This window comes from Cotesia typhae, unplaced genomic scaffold, assembly GCF_013202065.1.
Source record: "Cotesia typhae breed Kobodo isofemale line unplaced genomic scaffold, CoteBio_Ctyphae contig_5, whole genome shotgun sequence".
Classification (NCBI taxonomy): Eukaryota; Metazoa; Arthropoda; class Insecta; order Hymenoptera; family Braconidae; genus Cotesia; species Cotesia typhae.
Genome location: NW_027423757.1, coordinates 5,203,323 through 5,221,471, shown reverse-complemented (window position 1 = coordinate 5,221,471; position 18,149 = coordinate 5,203,323). Strand labels below are relative to the sequence as shown.

The following is an 18,149-nucleotide window of genomic DNA, read 5'->3' as shown; positions in this document are numbered from 1 at the left end:
TAGAATTAAAAAAATATTGTGTAGTACAGCGACTAATATTTCAAAATTCTATCATCAATAAATTATTAAAACTAGCCATGAATAAATAAAATTATTTCATTATATTACCAATACTTAATTTACGTGATGATGATCCCAGTTGTCTTGGCGTTCAAAAGTTTAATGTACTAACCAGTGAATTACAAACAAGTAAATTAAATAATTTTGTCATGTTTTCTAAAAGTCTATTAGTGAGTTAATTATCTGAAAAGTGTGTGATTTTGTTCGATACGTCAAGAAACTTCTGGAGGATTTCGTCCTGCTTCTGCTCAACTGCCAGCTGAAAAGGTATTTTAATAGCAAAAATTTCCTAACATTAAAATAAATAAATAAGTTAATTAATATAAAAATCAATTTTTATTTTTGTTTCAGAAAGTATCAAATAATCTACATGTTCCGATGGTGAATGAACAAATATTTTAGTCAAACATTTCTCTCTTATATAGTAATCTTACAACGGTAATTATCAAATTTTTCAATAATTACAACTACTTAAAAATATAATCATTTACGTTATTTATAAAAGTAAAATAAATCTTTTTGAAATAATTTTTATTCAAACTCTATCTACACAAAGTATTCAATTTGTCATTATAATAATGAGATAGATTGAATAAGTGTCGTGAAGAAAAATTCATTTAAACATAAAGAAGATCATCATTATTTAAAAGAGTAACAATTAAAAATTGTTAGACATTGTCTTTAAAAATACTTCAATAATATACATTTTACATATTGTCCAATTCTGCTTTTAATAAGCGAACCATTTCTTCCGTAGACATGTTCGTAGATGCGACAAACTGTGCTGCTAACTCTTGTAAATTATTTCTATATTTTTTAAGATCATTTTTCTTAACTACTATAAGAAATTGTTTTTCATCTTCATTACTATCATAATTATTATCCTGACCATCATCTTTTCTCAACAAACCACAAGTTATAATTATCGATTCGTTATCACTGGCTTCATTTACTTGATTCGCAATAAATGATTCAACTTTTTCATTTTTTATTGCAACTTGACTAAACGCCGGTGACTGACGAGACTCGACTCTTGATGAAATTATATTTAATTTTGTTGATTTATCAGTTCTCACTGCAGTTTTAATCATCATCTGAGGCTTTTCTACATTAAAATCATTGTTTAACGCCTCTTCTAAATTGCTTCCTTTTCCAAACTGGCAAACAGCTTGAGGTTTGTTGGTCTGCTTGTCATCCAGTGGGCTACGAGTTGTTTGAATCTGTGAATTGAGTCGGTCCAACGTGGGCTGGGATTTTCGTAGAATATCCAAAATTTTATCCTTGAGTGTCATTCTCTCTTGCTTTACACTCATATTATTAATCATATTGATATTAGCTTTGCCAATATTAACATTCCTACTATTGCTTACACTCCTATTCATATTTTTGTGATTATTACCTTCATCAGAATTTTTGAGTTTACGTTTTTTAGCTTTCAACCCAACAGTTTCTTTGAAAGTATCAGTATCACCAATGGCGTTTATCATCTTACTCGCAAACCAGACGTAGCAGGCCGTCGAGCCGTGGACATCCAGCTTGTGTTTAGCCGCTTCTTGACCATTGCGAAACTTGATGATACAAAGCGCGCAGAATTTATCGTGAACCTCGACATTGTGTATCCGATATTTGTCAGAATTTTCAAACGTCAGCGAACAGTCTGAGCAATCAACCGACTCTTCACTGCTGGCTTGCGGTGGTTCTTGATACTTACAGAGGGCTAGTAATTGAACCTTCCCAACTATGCTGATAAAATCTCTAGTATCTCTTTCGATACTTATTTCGTCCTTCGTAACTAGTGCATCAGCCAGGTCAGTGTCCGATCTGAAATGATCTTTAACCATGTGCTTCACTAGATTACCCGTGATGTACATTTTGTAACAAAGCTGGCATATTTCAACAGCAGAGGTGTGACTCCGGTTGAAATGGTTGCTCAACAAGGTCATCGACGGAAACTGTAATTTACACATACTGCAACGATTTACTTGACCCGGAGATTTACGTGATGTTTCTGCGGATCTATTTAAACTTTCCTTGATTTTTATTTTTCCCTGAACATTCAACTGATCCGCTTGAGCAACAAAAGTATCGTGAATATCTAATAATTTTTTCCTCTTCTTTGTAAGAGACTCATCAGTTCTCTTCCATTTACTACTCGCTGAATCCGGCAAATTTTTATCACTCGCTGATACGTAATTTTTTATTCCTTCCAATTCATCATAGGTGTCTTCATTCAAATCAATAATTTTGCTGCAATGATCGTTGATTTTAATCCACTCATAATTATTTTCATCTTTCTTTAAATCATCGCTGTCTGGAACATCTACTGATTCATCATCATCGAATTCTTCGTCATCAAGCTCTTCATCATCAAGATCTTCGTCATCTAAGTCTTCATCGTCCTCATCGTCATCATCTTCAGATCCATCATCTGAATCCTCATCATTAGTGTCTTCTATTGCAGAGTCATCATCCATGGACGCGTCATCAAAACCTTCTTCTTCAGCAACAGTATCTTCGTCGTTCGTAGTTTCTTCGGTTGATTCTTTCACAGTTTCACTTTCAGTATCTGGTACTTGTTTCTTCGTCTCTTCTATTTTATTACTAACCACATCTATTTTTTCTTTCGCTACACTAGCCGTAGCAAGTACATCAGTTTTTCTCGAATCTACATCTGACTCCAATTCGGATACAAAATTGTCCCCAGAGCAATCAACTAATTCAAAAACTCCATCAGCCACATCTTTGACATTCTTCCCATTCTTACTTGATTCTACTTCATCACCAGTCTCGTCGAGAATAATGATACAATCATCATCAGCATCTTCCTTGGTTTCTTTCTTCTTTTCAACCGGAGTCTGTTGAGGATCAGGAGAATCATTTTTCTTGTTTTTTTTCGTGTATGTATTGATTAATTCGTCAATTACTTTCTCTGATGAGCATTTCTTGTTTTTCATATGCCTCATCAACATATAATGAGTCAAAAATTTTTTACCACAAGCCAAGCAGACACTCGGCTCAAAAAGTTCATAATGATTTTGGGTATTGTGATTCCGGAACTCAAATCCTGATTTGAATTGCAGGTCACACAATTTACATGTCCAGGAGGTAACATTAACACATAAATGTTTATTAATTTGGTCCAAATTAGTCAAAATTTCATGGCAATTTTCACAAATGTGTATCAACGATTCGTCATTGTGTTCAAAGAATAAGTGATTGCTGAAAGCACGGAATATTTTGAATGATAATTTACAATGAACACATTGCCATTTATGACGAACATTGTGTCCATACCACGGTGTATTTTTGTAATTGTAATAAGTAATATTATTTTCATCGTCGTAGTCTTTTTTAGTTTTCGTAACATAATTAGCTGAATCATCTTTCTCGCCACTCTTTGCTTTTGCACCAGCTTTATTATTATTTTTATTATTAGCATTATTATGATTTGCACTATTTTCATGAACATCTTGGTAATGTATACTAAGTGCTTTGACAGTAGGGAAAGTTTTGTTACACCGACGACAAGTTCTGCGCAATAATTCATAATTAGCGTCTAATTTCCTGGGATTTCTTGGTTTAGCTTTAACATCTTGAGGGAAAAATTGCAATTTAATATTGGGCTTGACTACTACGTCAACTCGTCGATTTTGATTCGATTCTGGTTTAAGACTAGACTCTCTGAGCTCTTCAACTGCTCTAGACTCTTTAGGGTACTCAGTAAGCGGTGTGACTGGTGCCAAGTGAAGGTAGTAGCAATTGTCTAAGTGAATCATATACTCCTTATTGTTAAAATAAAATTCCCCGCATTTTTGACAAACTAGAGGTAAGAAATCTCCAGTGTCGTTATCATAATCTTCATCACACTCACCGCTGTTTAGTTTTTTACCAAAGAAATTAGTCTTGCAAGCACTGGGTACCCAGGATTTAAATAGAACATTATTGTCCACATCCTTCAGATACTTTGGCGTTTTTTCAAACAGTTCATCTGAAACCGGCTCGAGTTCATGAAAACTGTAGTAGTGAAAATTGTACTTTCTGTAATCATCGTAGTCTTTTGAGCAATAATTACAGCGATAAGTTTTACTCGCAGCAGTTGAGCTAAGTTGGTTATGGTCAACAGTAAATGGATCGTACCAATGACATTTATTTCTTATACAAGTACAGTTCAAATGATAAAGCGCAACGTGACGAAATAATCCATTGACTGACACAAATTTATTACTGCAAAATTCGCATTTTATCTTTCTAATTCCATAAATGTCACTTTGGTAATGGGTATCCAGTTTAGCTAACGATCTGATACACGAATCGCAATACCCATGATCCTTTGTATTTTTTTTATTAGCCTTCGGACTTTTTTTTCTATTGTACATTCTGGGTTTCTCAGGTCTAGGAGGAGGAGTCGTCGCTGTTGGTGATTCTGAAACATTATCCAGAGATTTTAATTCTATTGAATTATTACCGACTTTACGCTGTCCAGACTTTCTATCAGGCGATTTAAAAGTCTGACTATCATCAGATAACAGAGATAAAATTTCATTAGAATCATTTTTTTGTTTTATAGTAGATAAACTAATTACGTCACCATTTGATCGTACGAACTCTTTAAATTTACTAATCAAACGCTTACTTTTGGATTTACACTCGTTGATATCTGATGTTGACGTTGGACTGTCAGCTGGATTGTCCTTCGAAGACTCATCGATCTCAACAGTAGATGTTGGAACCTGCAGGTTACTTTTGTCTTCAACTTCAGACATTTTTGTACTTGAATCAGTTGGTTTATTCTGGGATTTATTGGCTTGAATTTGTTCACGGAACAACTTCCTACGCTGCTTACGTTCTTCTGAAACTTTTGAGACAAATCGGGTATTGAATTTGCTCAGTTGCGTACTTGTCGTATCGTAACGCTGACGTAATGAAACATAACGACGAACTTCCCGTAATGTTGATTTTGTTTTGTTATTTAAATTGCTATGCACTTTCGATATTTGTTTGCAGGTTATTATGTCTTTATGCGCCCGAAATACGTGCAAATTTAAATAATTTTGAGTTAAAAAGTCCTCGTCGCAAAAATCACAAATAAAAAATTTGGATGCTTTGACCTTGGGCTTAACGTGTAAATCCAATTTATCCAGAAATTTTTCCTTACAAATCGTACTTGTAGAGTCAGTTGTTGTTTCCGTAGATGATGAATTTATGATAGTTTGTAGATTCCCGGTTGAAGCGGGCAATTTTGATGGTTCACACAATTTTTTTCGTTTTGTCGATATCCGCGGCGTAATACCGTTTTTTATCGGTACGTCTTGAGTTTTATTTGAGGTTACTTGGCTTTTTGATCGTCGTTTTCTTTGATTTGTAAGTAATATTGCATTTGTTTGGTCATAATTACGATCTAACTTATTGATTGAATTGTTTTTAGTCATAATTTAATAAATTTTCATCAATTGTCAAAATTATATCCAGCGTCTCAGATTATCTGTAAAATATTTATATGCAAGTAGAAAAAACATTGTTATATTATTAAATAATTAAAAATTACTTACGACAAAGTATTTTTTTACCATTATTATTATTTTTACCACAATTTTTTTCGGGTATAAATAAATTAAAGCTGACGTCTATCTTTATTGAAGCTTTATCTAAAAAATATTAAATTATTAAATAGAAATCATTTTTCAAACAACCAAATAAGAAAAAATTAAAAATTTGATCAATAAGTTTATTTTACATAATAATGACAGAAAATTAAATAAATAAACTTGATATTAGAAAACTAACCTACGTACTCGATAGCTAGAAAGCCTTCCAGCATAAATACAACAGATCCAATGGAAAAATTGTTTTATTGAAATAAGTCCAATTGGAAAAGATTTTTTACAATCACAACAATGATCGATTTTAAGATTATTTAAACAAAAAACAAATTTTGTTATCAATTAAAATATACATAATACACTCATACACATATGCAATAAAATTTTATTGACGATTGAGTTATTGTTACCGTCACAAACACACGAAGCGCTGCTGTCAAATTTTTGTCGGCTAGATAGGACGACCTTTTTTACCTAACATAGATTTTGCTAACACAGATGGCATAAAGACCGCGATTCTCTTGATACATATCGACACATGAAATTTATAATTTATATTTAAATTTTTAAAATAAAAAAAGATATAAATTTGCGGCGAATTAAAGTTAATGTATTTAAAATATTCCATGATTAAATTCTGCCTATATTTTTTTTTACCATTAATATGTTATGTATGATAACATTATAATTATCTTTGATTATATGAAATTGTTGAAATTTTTAAAGATATAAGCTCATCCTGATGTTACACTCATCAAAAGCTTTCATTTGAGTACCCACATGCATTTTTGACATATTTTTCATATATACATGTATATAATATATATAAATATACAAAATATATGAAAAATTGATGTTGGTACTCAAAGGTCTCGATGAGTGTAACCTTGGGATGAGCTTATTTCTTTAAAATTGACAATAGTTCTCAAAATACGAGGTCATTTCTTAATGATTGACATTTTTAAAAATATAAGCTCATCCTTATGTTACACTCATCAAAAGCTTTCATTTGAGTACCCACATGCATTTTTGATATATTTATCATATATACATGTATATAATATATATAAATATACAAAATATATGAAAAATTGATGTGGGTACTCAAATGAAAGGTCTCAATGAGTGTAACATCGGGATGAGCCTATATCTTCAAAAATATCAATTGTTCACAAGATACTAGCTCATTTCTTAATTATTGACATTTTTAAAGATTATTAAAGAGAAGTAGCAATATTTTTTTCTCCGTGAGCCAGATCATTGTACGATCAGTTATAGTTTCCATGGAAAAAATTACTGAGTCACCCTGCATTAATTTTACTGCGAAAAAATGACTGGCCTTCAAGGTAAATTAAGTGATTTAATAACCAATAACATGAAAGCAGAAAAGAATAAAAAAAACAATCGCATATAACTGAAACTAATCGCACATGCGAAGATATATCTCTCACGTTCCCGATGTTCACTCGCAAAGCGTCATTTTTTCCCGCTGTCATTGTGATCGACCCTTAAAAAGTGGTTTTAGTTTCAGTACAATTCAATTACTGCCTACTTTACCTAGTTTTGTTCTTTTCATTCAAAACTGTCTCATATCTACTTAAACATTAAATGAATATTTGATACACAATATACTATTATATATGTATATGTTCATAAATAATTATCCTTAGTAATGCGAATGCAAATAGCCTTTAAGTAGTAAGGAGACAGCGATAATATCTTACTGACAATAAATATCACCATTAAAATATATTATGTATAATAAAGTACTCTTGAGTAATAATCCATTGTATCCACGTTTAAAATTATACATGACTACGAGCGAGTATTATGTTTATGATTATTACTCTGTCATGTAAAAAATTAATAATTTTATATAATACAGTTTTAATAAGCAAAACATTTATTTTTTATTACAAATAAACATGGATTTTTACTTTTCCATCAAATTTATTGAACAGAAATTAAATATTTCACGAACCATCTCCCCGTCGTTATTAAAAAATTCCTTGAATATTTTCATGTTATATTTTCTATTATTAGTTATTAAATTTTATTTTCAATGTCGCTCAAATTATAGTAAAGATAAAATCTCTGTAATTAATAACACCGGCACACACAAAAAAAAAAGTTATCTGTACATTAGACCGGACCCACCCAATTTCAAAACGTTAATGGGACAAGATTTTAGATTCAAATTCAGTGGAACAAAATACATAAAAATCGTACTCAATCTAAATCCAAAAAATTTTTTTCATCTCGATAATTTCGATTTTTCATGATTTATTGCAATTTTTGGGGGTTTTTGTCATTTTCTTCGAATTTTGACGGCTCAAAGGACTAATTAACATTCATATTTAGATTCAGTAAATTGAAATACATAAAAATCATACTTGATCCGGGTCCACAAAAATTTTTTCATCGCTATAACTGCATTTTTTCACAATTTTTCGAGGTTTTTTGCATTTCAATCAAAACTGAAGGGTGACCGGGCCAAACGGACTTCAAATTCAGATTCAGCGAGTTGAAATACATGTCCGTAGGTGGGTCCGGTCCAATGTACAGACAAATTTTATTTTTTTGTGTGCCGGTGATTGTAATTATAATTACAATCACCAATTATGTAAATGTTAATAAGTAACAAGAAAATCAGAAATATTAAGGCCATTTCGTTCAATGACCAGAAGTGATTAATATCGAATAATAGTTAGTCTGAGAAAATAATTAAATCAATTAGATAGATAAATGTAAAGTCTAAGAATCCAAGTAGCATTTTATTACTATAAAATTTATTTAATTATTACCATTGACCTAGTTTTTTGCGACAATTTTTTCGCATCACACATTAGTACTAGCATTTCAATAATTTTTATAAACTAATAATCTATGATTCCATTAGTCGATTTATACAGCAGACCTTACGGAGACATTACACAGTACCTTGTCAAGTGCATTGGAATGTCCGTGAAAATTAGTTGCTTCAGCAATGACTTATATTAATCATGTCTGATGCATGAATATTATTCTAGTGCTTGTGACATATTTTCCAGGAAGTAACTAACTCTTTTATTAATTAATGTGTACACTGTATGTTTATTCAAGATCAAAAGATTTAATAAATGTCTTGAACTGTTTTCCACTAAACTGAGCTTGAATTAATTAATAAATATCGCATGACATTGACAATAAAGCTTATTATCTAAAATACTATTTCTTGATTCTTTAGATTTATTTATAGTTCTTAATGAAAAAAAAACTTCATTGCTATCATTGCTATCGCTCACGATCAAAAATATGAACATTGTTGTTTCATCTTAATCATTTTAATCAATTAATGATATAGTTATTTATAAATTCATGGAAATGTTTGTGTAAAAAATTCAACATAGATTATTTTACAACAAAATTTTTTAATATTGATCATAATTATTCTAATGGAGAGTACATATCGTTTCTCTTCTGTCAAAAACCGGTTATATTAGTCTAAATTTAAATAAAATGATGCAACTTTATCATGAAGCATGGTCATTCGGTGATAAAACTTGTTTAATATTTTGATACTGATAAATTACAAGAAAATATTTTAGTTCAGTATTGATTTTCTGGTAGAAATTTGTTTTCAAACAAACACTTTGATGCGTGACATCATTTCAATTGCTATACATTGTTTAGAGACATTTGACTGCGTTGCAACAGAACACGTTAAAATAAGTGTTGATTGTTTTAAAAAATTAATTAAGACTCAAGATGATTTTTTATTCTTTCAACAGACACTGCTCACTAATTATTTCAATTATAAATCATGTAAAAATAATATATGTTTATCAGAATTTAAAAGTCATAATAAAATTGAATTATCAATCATTTCATTTATCATCATTTATTTTTCGAAGTTTATTATGTAACAAAGTACTTTTATCACAGAAGTATAAGAAGAAACGATAATACACTGATAGAAGAATTTGTTGTTATTTAATGAGCTTCATTAACCGATAATAAATATTTTTTTAACTTAATAAATATCTATTTGGACTCTCAAAAAAAAATTTAGTGTAGAAATTTTGTTTTGACTTGAGGAGATAAAAAATTTAAATCGATGATGTAGACTAATTTTATTATTTTATAAACAAAACTTACAAGTATCATAAATCATAAACATTGATAATGATAGAGTCAAACTTTTTTTATTTTATGTTGTAAATAATTAATATCTTCTTTCAAGCAAGAAACAACTAGTTTTGAAATTTTATATTAACTATCAATAAATCGTCTATAAGTATAAATTATACTTTTTTTTTTTTTTTTTTTTCAAAATAAAAATATCAATTACAACAAATTATAATTACTTATTCGTAATAACTCAATAAATGATTTCTAAATAAATAAATAAATTTTGTTACGGTCAATAAATTTTTCTATCACTGTATTAAATACAGTATTTACAAAATCTAAAATAACTTGTATCACAATTTCATAAAACTTAATACTTAATATAAAAAAATTGTCAAGTAATAATATGTCTATTAAATTGATATTAAATACTATAAATAAATTACTTAAGTTAAATATGTTATTATTTAAAATTATCGTATTATTAAAACTAACAAAATTTTTTTTCTCTTTAATGTGCTCCTCATTTAACATGTAATCTTTTTTTTTTTAATTTAATAAAATCTTAGTTTAAATACTTAATCGATACAAAAATTACATTATCTTCAGAATAAAGTAAATAGTCCGTCATTAAATTATGAAATTTATTAGGATCAAAAACTTTCAACGTCGTTTAAAACTAATTAGTAAACTTGGAAGTAATAATGGCAATAAAGTAATAACAAAATCTAAACAACTTTCAACAATACTTGAAAAGTATCCAATTCAGTCTCTACTGACAGAAAAAAAAAAAAGAGAGGGAGAGTGAGTTAGTCAGAACTTATAAAGAGACAGTAACACGTTGAATGATTTCAGTGCGGTTTAATCAAGTCTAGTTATCAACTAAGATATTTGTAATTGTTGAAACACGAAAAATATAATATTATATTTTTCGAAAAACAACCTTCATATTTTTAAAAATTTATCAGTTTAACTCAAAGGAAGATAAAAATATTATTTTTTATATATTTAAAAGTGATAAGTTTGAAATAGATGGAGTTTAAGTTTCTGATTGGATAATATTAATTTTATAAATTTGTGAATAATTTAAAATTTGACAAAACAACTTGGCTATGACCACTAAAAATAATTACATCGTGAATGATAGCAACGGGCAGAATTCACTAACACACGATAATAACAATGAAGTTTTCACGATTACCCAAAGTAAACCGAAGACAAAGGAGGAAAAACGAATGGATTTTGACGAGCTGCTGCCTTACGTAGGAGAGTTTGGGCTGTATCAAAAAATATTGTTTTTTTTAATGATACCATTTGCTTCGTTTGTCGCGTGGGTTTACTTTACACAAATATTCATTACACTAGTGCCGGGCGAGCATTGGTGTAAAGTCCCCGGCTTAGAGAACCTTACCATTGAACAGAGGTAAGAGAGAGTTATTAATGCCAAAAAACTAACAAACTCCGTCATTCAATGTTGGAGTGATTAATCATTTAAAACAATCAAGGCCCAGCAGCTATGCAAAAAATTATCGGACAATACATTTATTTCATTTTCGACCAGCCATTGCCATTCGTTTATTATTATTTTTATTTTTTTTTAATTGCTATCTACTTCAGACAACAAGTTTTTATCAACTAATTACAATTGGCCTTATCTACCTGCATGCAATAAAAGTATTTTTTTTTTTTTTAATTTAATCAAACAAATAATCGCACAAGCGGCTTCGTATAGATTAAATCATTTATCATTACAAAAGATTTTGATTTTTTTGGTCGCAAAAAAAAATGCAACAGCTTATTATCCATTACATAATAACTCAATTTACAATTTAAGATTACAAAACTATTCATTAATGATTTGTTTTCAAAATAATAAGACAGTAATTTTTTTATAACTCCATGAATTAATTTTCAATGTTTACTTTTTGATTTATCAATTAGGTGATATTTTTTTTTTTTATTGAAAAAATGTTAAAAAGTTTCATTAATTTTAATAATATTGATTTACAATAAAATTGAAATTTAAAAATAAAATGAATATTTATGCAGAACCTTCACACGAGCAATGAGAGCGTGAAAGTAAAAAAATGGCATGGACATTGGATTTCAACACAACGTTGCGTTTATGTCTTTATCGTCACTATTAAACAGCAAATTGCATATTTAATTTATCTGCGAAAAATCGTGTCTATTACAAACTAAAGACGACTGATAGGATCTAATGAAACTCACGAGTGTCGTGCTATTAATATACAAGTAAATACAATGATAAAATAAAGAAAAAAATACTAAGAACCAATTGAAACTCACAAGAACTAGTTATCACATCCTACGATTTTAAAAAACCAATGTCATATTCTTTTATATCAGTTAACTAAATATCTGAGTACAAGCTATTTGATTGAGGTCTTTTTATTATTTACAATCTCAAAACCACATATATATATATATATATATATATATATATATATATATATATATATATATATTATGTAATATATATTTATTCTTATTTTTTTTTTTTGAGAGATAATTTCATTAATTACTAGTTGAATCCATAAAATTATCTCTTAAAAACTAACAACCGATCCTCATAGCAAAAAAACATTGCTAGTATTATATTATTATTATTATTGTGTTGTAGAATAGCATTAGCAATACCGCCGGCAGGAATTTACGATAATGCCGGTGCATCAGGACACTCACGTTGCTCTATGTACAAAGTTAATTTCACTCAGATTTTGATAAACCGCACTACAATCATTCCCATCTCTGATCCTTCCTGGCCCGTCCAAAAGTGTCAGTACGGTTGGGAATATAATTTCACTGAAATTCCTTATGAAACTGTTGCAACAGAGGTAAAAAAAAAATTAATGAATAATTTACTTTCTAGACTAGACTGCTCTTTAATCAATGCAGTGTTTTTATTCTAACACCTGATCATTTATTATTTTAAATGTGTCATAATTTTATTAACTTAGCTGACACTAACGAATAAAATTATTTGTAAAAATAATCATATGATTAATCGGCTTTCCTATTTCAAGACATTTCTCGTAATAGAGATTTTAAAAATTTTTTCAAATTTCCTTGATAAGAAGAAAGTTTACACTATTAATCAATAAAAAATTCTACTTTTATGTCAGAGATATATTTATAACATTTTTAAGGGATAAACATCAATTACTGTATTTTGAAACGGAGTATAGGAATGAAATTATATTGATAAAAAAATTAAGTTGATTAAAGCGAAAAATATTTTGAATAAAAAAAATTATTCGGAAGAATTAGATCGCCTTTAATAAAAAAAAAAAAAAATTCTTAAATCAATTTAAATTTATTGAAACTAAAAACAATATCTCAGTTCAAAATTTTTTTCTTTTCAATTAAATTAACTTCCCCATGATTGTAAAAGCATTTAACCATAAAAGCTTTTTCCCATTATACATCTTTTCTCAAATAAATTTTAACATCAAACAAAAATTAATAACTGTTATAAAATTATTTTAGAACAACTGGGTATGTGACAATGGAGCACTCCCAACATATGCTCAGAGTATATTCTTTATTGGAGCAATATGGGGTGGTTTACTTTTCGGCTTTATCGCCGACAAGTACGGCCGAATTCCCGCATTAGTAGGAGCAAACGTTATCGGGTGTATCGCCGGGATAGCAACTGCCTTTTCTAATACCTTTTGGGAGTTCGCAGCATGTCGTTTTTTCTTGGGTTTTGCATTCGATAACTGCTTCACCATGATGTACATTTTAGGTAAGAATTAGGTTTAAACTTTGCTCTCTTAAGCTCCCCTAAATTTCAAATCAAATAAATTTCCAAATCTTCCTCTCTCATGACACTTTTACGTCCCAAAGTAACTTTTGATTGCTCTAAAAATTTACTACCATTATATGTTACTTTTAAAGTGACAGTGAACTTAGTGCCTCTGATTTATGGTGTTTAAATGTTTTTATTATTAATGTATTCTTTATCTTTTGTAAAAATATTCACCATCAAAAACATCTTTTATAATCAATTCGAAATTAAGACAGTATGAGCAAGATATTAGAGTACAGATTTATATTTTTATTTTCAATTTTTGCTTAATTCGGTAAAGTATTAATTTTATTGAATTAATATCATCATTAATATATTAACTTTCGACCCGTATTTCTTTGTTTAATATTTATCAGCAGTTTCTGTACAAAAAAATGTCAACGTTTTTGGGTCACTCCATAAAGGTAATGTTCAAAATATTTAATTAAACGCTCAGGTTAACCCGTTAAAATATTCCGAATTGATTTGTTCGTATTTAAATTGCATAAAAAAATCAAGCATTTCTTTAAAAGTTTCCACAGTATTGGTACATCCTTATCAAATTATACATCAACAATTTAATAAACAAACCACCGTGACATACATGTACATGAGATATCTTGTCTAAACAAAATATTCTAAGTGCTCTTTACAATTTTTTTTTCACAACACATTATTAAATCACACTATAATTACAATCTGGTATTCATTTATCTAAATTAACGATATAATGACTTTAAAAATGACTAGACAGTTTTTTACTCACACAATTAACAATTTATTGAAAATTAATATTTTTAATGATAATTACCTGCAATGAATGTAAGTGAAACAAGTTGCAAAAATCAATATTAATTACATAAAAGGTCACGAGAGATAAACAGACACACATACATACATACTTCAGAGATAGGTACATACAATTGTAAAGGATATAATATCAGGTCATTAGCACTAGCATTAGTAACTAACCGCAGCTGTACGTCATTTATAGCAAGATTCTGTGACGAGTAAAACAGATAGCGTTAAATCGACTAGATTGTGCATACGTAAGCGGATTTTGCATAAGACAGCATTAAATCTGCGAATTTAAACATATATTATGTATTTAATACAGACATATGTTATACAAACCAGCCAATATCTCAAGAGAATGGAGATATCCTTGCATATAATCACAACCATAATCAGTAATCAAATATACAGTAATAAAAAATAGTTATAAAAACCTCAACCAATCATCCGATTACTTACTAATTATTTACCTATATGGCATTAACCACTTTTTCGCGGTCAGCTCGGATTAACTGTTGAATGTATGATGGAAGGTCACAATCATTCAATGACGTAGGTCTGAGATTTATCAATACAATACAATAATACAAAATTTTATATATGTATTGAGAGAAAGATATGTTACATTTAAAAAAAAAAACTTGAGTCAAAATAAAAATTCTTGAATAAAAAAAAAATCATTTTTAAGAGCCTCTAAATTTTGAAAAATTGTTGCTAATTTCAGGAAAATTTACTTGATTCAAGGATTTTTTTCTTTAAACAAATTTATTGAAATAATCCATTTAAATGAATTTAATATCAATATCTGCTTCTAAGAATATACGTTCTTGTATCAAGAAAATTTTTTCAGTAGTAGTATCTTTTTTTCTTACTATGTAATTCCTTAAAAGGTAAAAGTAATAATCTTGTAATTGTAATTACAATTGAAATCCTCAGTTCTCGAGTACGTGGGACCGAAATGGCGTACCTTTGTGGCAAACATGTCAATAGCATTGTTCTTCACAACCGCTGCGTGCGTTCTTCCATGGATCGCTTACTATCTAGCAGACTGGCGTATGACCACTATTGTTTTATCCATTCCACTTGCACTTTCTGTAGCAACGCCCTGGCTGGTACCCGAGAGTGCAAGGTGGCTCGTCAGTCAAGGACAAATAGATCGCGCTATTCATATTCTAAAGAAATTCGAAAGAATAAACGGTACCCAGGTTCCCGATAACGTTTACAAATACTTCAAAGTAATTATAATTGAATTTCTTACTTTATATTACATTAATTTCATTTCTGAAAACTTTTCACGAGTTTTGATTTTATTAGGAAAGTTGTGAGCAAGAACTTTCTATTGAAGACACCAATAAAACATACTCGGTAATCGATCTGTTCAAAAGCCCTCGTTTACGGAAGATAGTACTATTATTAATTGTAATCTGGTAAGTATTCATTTAATTTAATTTAATAAATATATTATTTTATATCTATATTAATGCCGATTATGACTAATGCTACCGTTATTATCGTGGTTACTAATGTAATGATGATTTATCTATAAACGGTACGTTAATGTTTAGGATGGCAATATCTCTGGTGTTTGATGGTCACGTACGTAACGTCGATAATCTTGGCTTAAATGTATTTATTACATTCACAATAGCCTCGGCAACAGAAATGCCAGCTGATACATTACTGACATTATTACTCGATCGGTGGGGACGACGTTGGCTTGCATTCGGCTCAATGGCTGTGTCTGGAATCTTCAGCCTTGGAGCCTGTGCAGTTTCGAGCCGTAAGTATTTTATGTTTATTAAATATCACGAAAAATGTCAAGAAAAAGTCAAGATTTATAACAGTAGGTTGGAGAGTTTGTTCCTAAATGTCGTGTCCGAGATCCTCACAGATCATTGCTCGGTACATTTTTAATTAAGTATTAATAATATCTATGCCTTCTTTGTAAATAATCAATGAAGATTACTTCGTTTTAAAATTATAAGAAAACTGTTTCATTCACAAAGTAAAATTATTTTATTTTGTGAAAGACATTTTATATGAAAAGTAGTTTCTTCTGAGTTATATTTTTTCTGAAACTATAGTTCCTAAAGAACAGAAAATTACCTCATGGCAAATTTACAAGCATATATGGATCATATTCCATGCTTGTAAAGGTGGACCATCTTAGGATAAAATACACCACGTAAAAAAAAAAAAAAAAAAAAGTATGTTTCACATCAGATATCTTTCACAAAATATAACAATTTATTTGAAGCCGTAAGATGGGCGGCAGAGTTTATAAGATGGTCCACCTTTACAAGCACATAATGTTATTCATACATTTTCTTATTTTTTTCAACACTTCCTAAATAATTTATTGACGATTTAATATTCGCGCTTTTTTTTTTTTAATATTATTGACATAACTATGGAATTTTTTAACATTAAATTTTTTGAGTAAAATATCTCGAATGAAAACGAGTCAAATTAATGGCTTTACTGATTGTTAAGATTAATTGGCACTGTTGAAAAAAATTTTCAATATTAAATATTATTCAACCGAAAGAGTTTTATTTTAGTTTCTTAACACATTATTCACCTCATAGGAATTTGCTTGTCAAAAATTAATAAAAATATTTTAAAAAATTGTATTAAAAATTTATATGAATCAATCGACAAATTCTATTGATAACAAATAATCGAAGTTTAAAAATCCATTAAAATGATATACTTCATGTAAATTTTTATAATTAAAGATAGATATTGTGATTGAATATTAATCTAAAAGTTAGTCTATCATTCAAGTCTGCATATTCTCTAAAAATTATTAAAAAATTCATTTTAAGTAGAAGGATAGTTAATTATGTGTTACGGAACAAAGACCATAAATTCTAGAGATTTATATTATAATACATTATTATTAATTATTAATTATTAATTATTGGTAGAAGCACTAACTATTTTAAATAAATTTCAGGTATTTATGCTGCATCACTAGCAATAGTTGGAAGATTTTTCGTGAACATATCTTACAACATCGGATTACAATACGCAGCTGAATTATTGCCAACCGTTGTACGTGCCCAGGGCATGGCACTCATTCATATAATGGGATATGTTGCCAGTATCATAGCGCCTTTTGTCGTTTATCTTGCTGTAATATCACCGGAATTACCTCTACTTCTACTAGGAATTCTGGGTATCATCGGTGGAGCGCTGGCTCTATTTCTTCCCGAGACACTTGATCAAGAATTACCGCAGACTTTGCAGGATGGTGAAGACTTTGGAAAAAATCAAGGCCTCTGGGATATGCCTTGCATGATGAAGTGATTATCAATTTTTTCAATCTTACTTTGTTTTAAATTATAAATTAGAAACTGTATTAATTAATTAATTCAATCACAGGAAAGCTGATCACGAGCAAAGGCCAGAATTCATCAGGTCCTACAGAGCAGACAGTATCCGCAGTTCTGGACGGTTGTCACTTCGCGGTGAAGTACTCAGGAGTAGCATGATCCAAAGATCTAGCGTGAGGTCACGAAAAAATTCCTCGGCGCCCGTCGAGGTTGTAAAATTGTAAATTCATTAGATTATTCTTCATCCAACTAAATTAATTATTTTTTATTTTATTTAAATGTATTGTTACACCATTATTTCATTATTTTGTATAATATTGCATGTTTTTTATTTACTGTCTCGGGAAGACAAATTATAATTATAATTGTAATTATTAGAAAATACAATTGACTTATGTATTATATTTTTTATAAATTAATCGACCTGTGGTAGAA

The 18,149-nt window shown here is 29.3% G+C and overlaps 2 protein-coding genes across 6 annotated transcripts; one reads left to right on the top strand and one right to left on the bottom strand.

Moving 5' to 3' along the window:
• Positions 1-427: 427 nt before the first annotated feature.
• LOC141531520 (uncharacterized) lies at positions 428-6,185 on the bottom strand. Of its 5 annotated transcripts, XM_074249391.1 has the most exons (4): positions 5,845-6,094; positions 5,610-5,705; positions 4,694-5,542; positions 428-4,483 (listed from the first exon to the last, which is right to left on the bottom strand). In XM_074249391.1, the coding sequence occupies exons 3-4, from the start codon at positions 5,487-5,489 to the stop codon at positions 768-770; spliced, it is 4,512 nt and encodes a 1,503-aa protein (XP_074105492.1). In that variant the 5' UTR covers positions 5,490-5,542; positions 5,610-5,705; positions 5,845-6,094; the 3' UTR covers positions 428-767. The 5 variants fall into 5 exon arrangements, with proteins under 5 accessions (XP_074105492.1, XP_074105487.1, XP_074105489.1 ...); XM_074249386.1 differs by having other exon boundaries at positions 428-5,542; positions 5,845-6,185; XM_074249388.1 differs by having other exon boundaries at positions 428-5,542; positions 5,628-5,705; positions 5,845-6,185.
• A 4,460-nt stretch (positions 6,186-10,645) lies between these two features.
• On the top strand, positions 10,646-18,116 carry LOC141531522 (organic cation transporter protein-like). The gene is made up of 8 exons (XM_074249407.1): positions 10,646-11,193; positions 12,415-12,628; positions 13,281-13,539; positions 15,313-15,611; positions 15,691-15,803; positions 15,942-16,156; positions 17,336-17,684; positions 17,764-18,116. The coding sequence occupies exons 1-8, from the start codon at positions 10,883-10,885 to the stop codon at positions 17,936-17,938; spliced, it is 1,935 nt and encodes a 644-aa protein (XP_074105508.1). The 5' UTR covers positions 10,646-10,882; the 3' UTR covers positions 17,939-18,116.
• The last annotated feature ends 33 nt before the right edge of the window (positions 18,117-18,149 follow it).

Excerpts from the sequence above, each read along its gene's own strand:
- LOC141531520 (XM_074249386.1), bottom strand. The coding sequence starts at position 5,489 with ATGACTAAAAACAATTCAATCAATAAGTTAGATCGTAATTATGACCAA.
- LOC141531522 (XM_074249407.1), top strand. The coding sequence starts at position 10,883 with ATGACCACTAAAAATAATTACATCGTGAATGATAGCAACGGGCAGAAT. Across the intron at positions 12,629-13,280 it reads ATGAAACTGTTGCAACAGAG|AACAACTGGGTATGTGACAA; the intron begins GTAAAAAAAAAA and ends AAATTATTTTAG. Across the intron at positions 16,157-17,335 it reads AGCCTGTGCAGTTTCGAGCC|GTATTTATGCTGCATCACTA; the intron begins GTAAGTATTTTA and ends AATAAATTTCAG.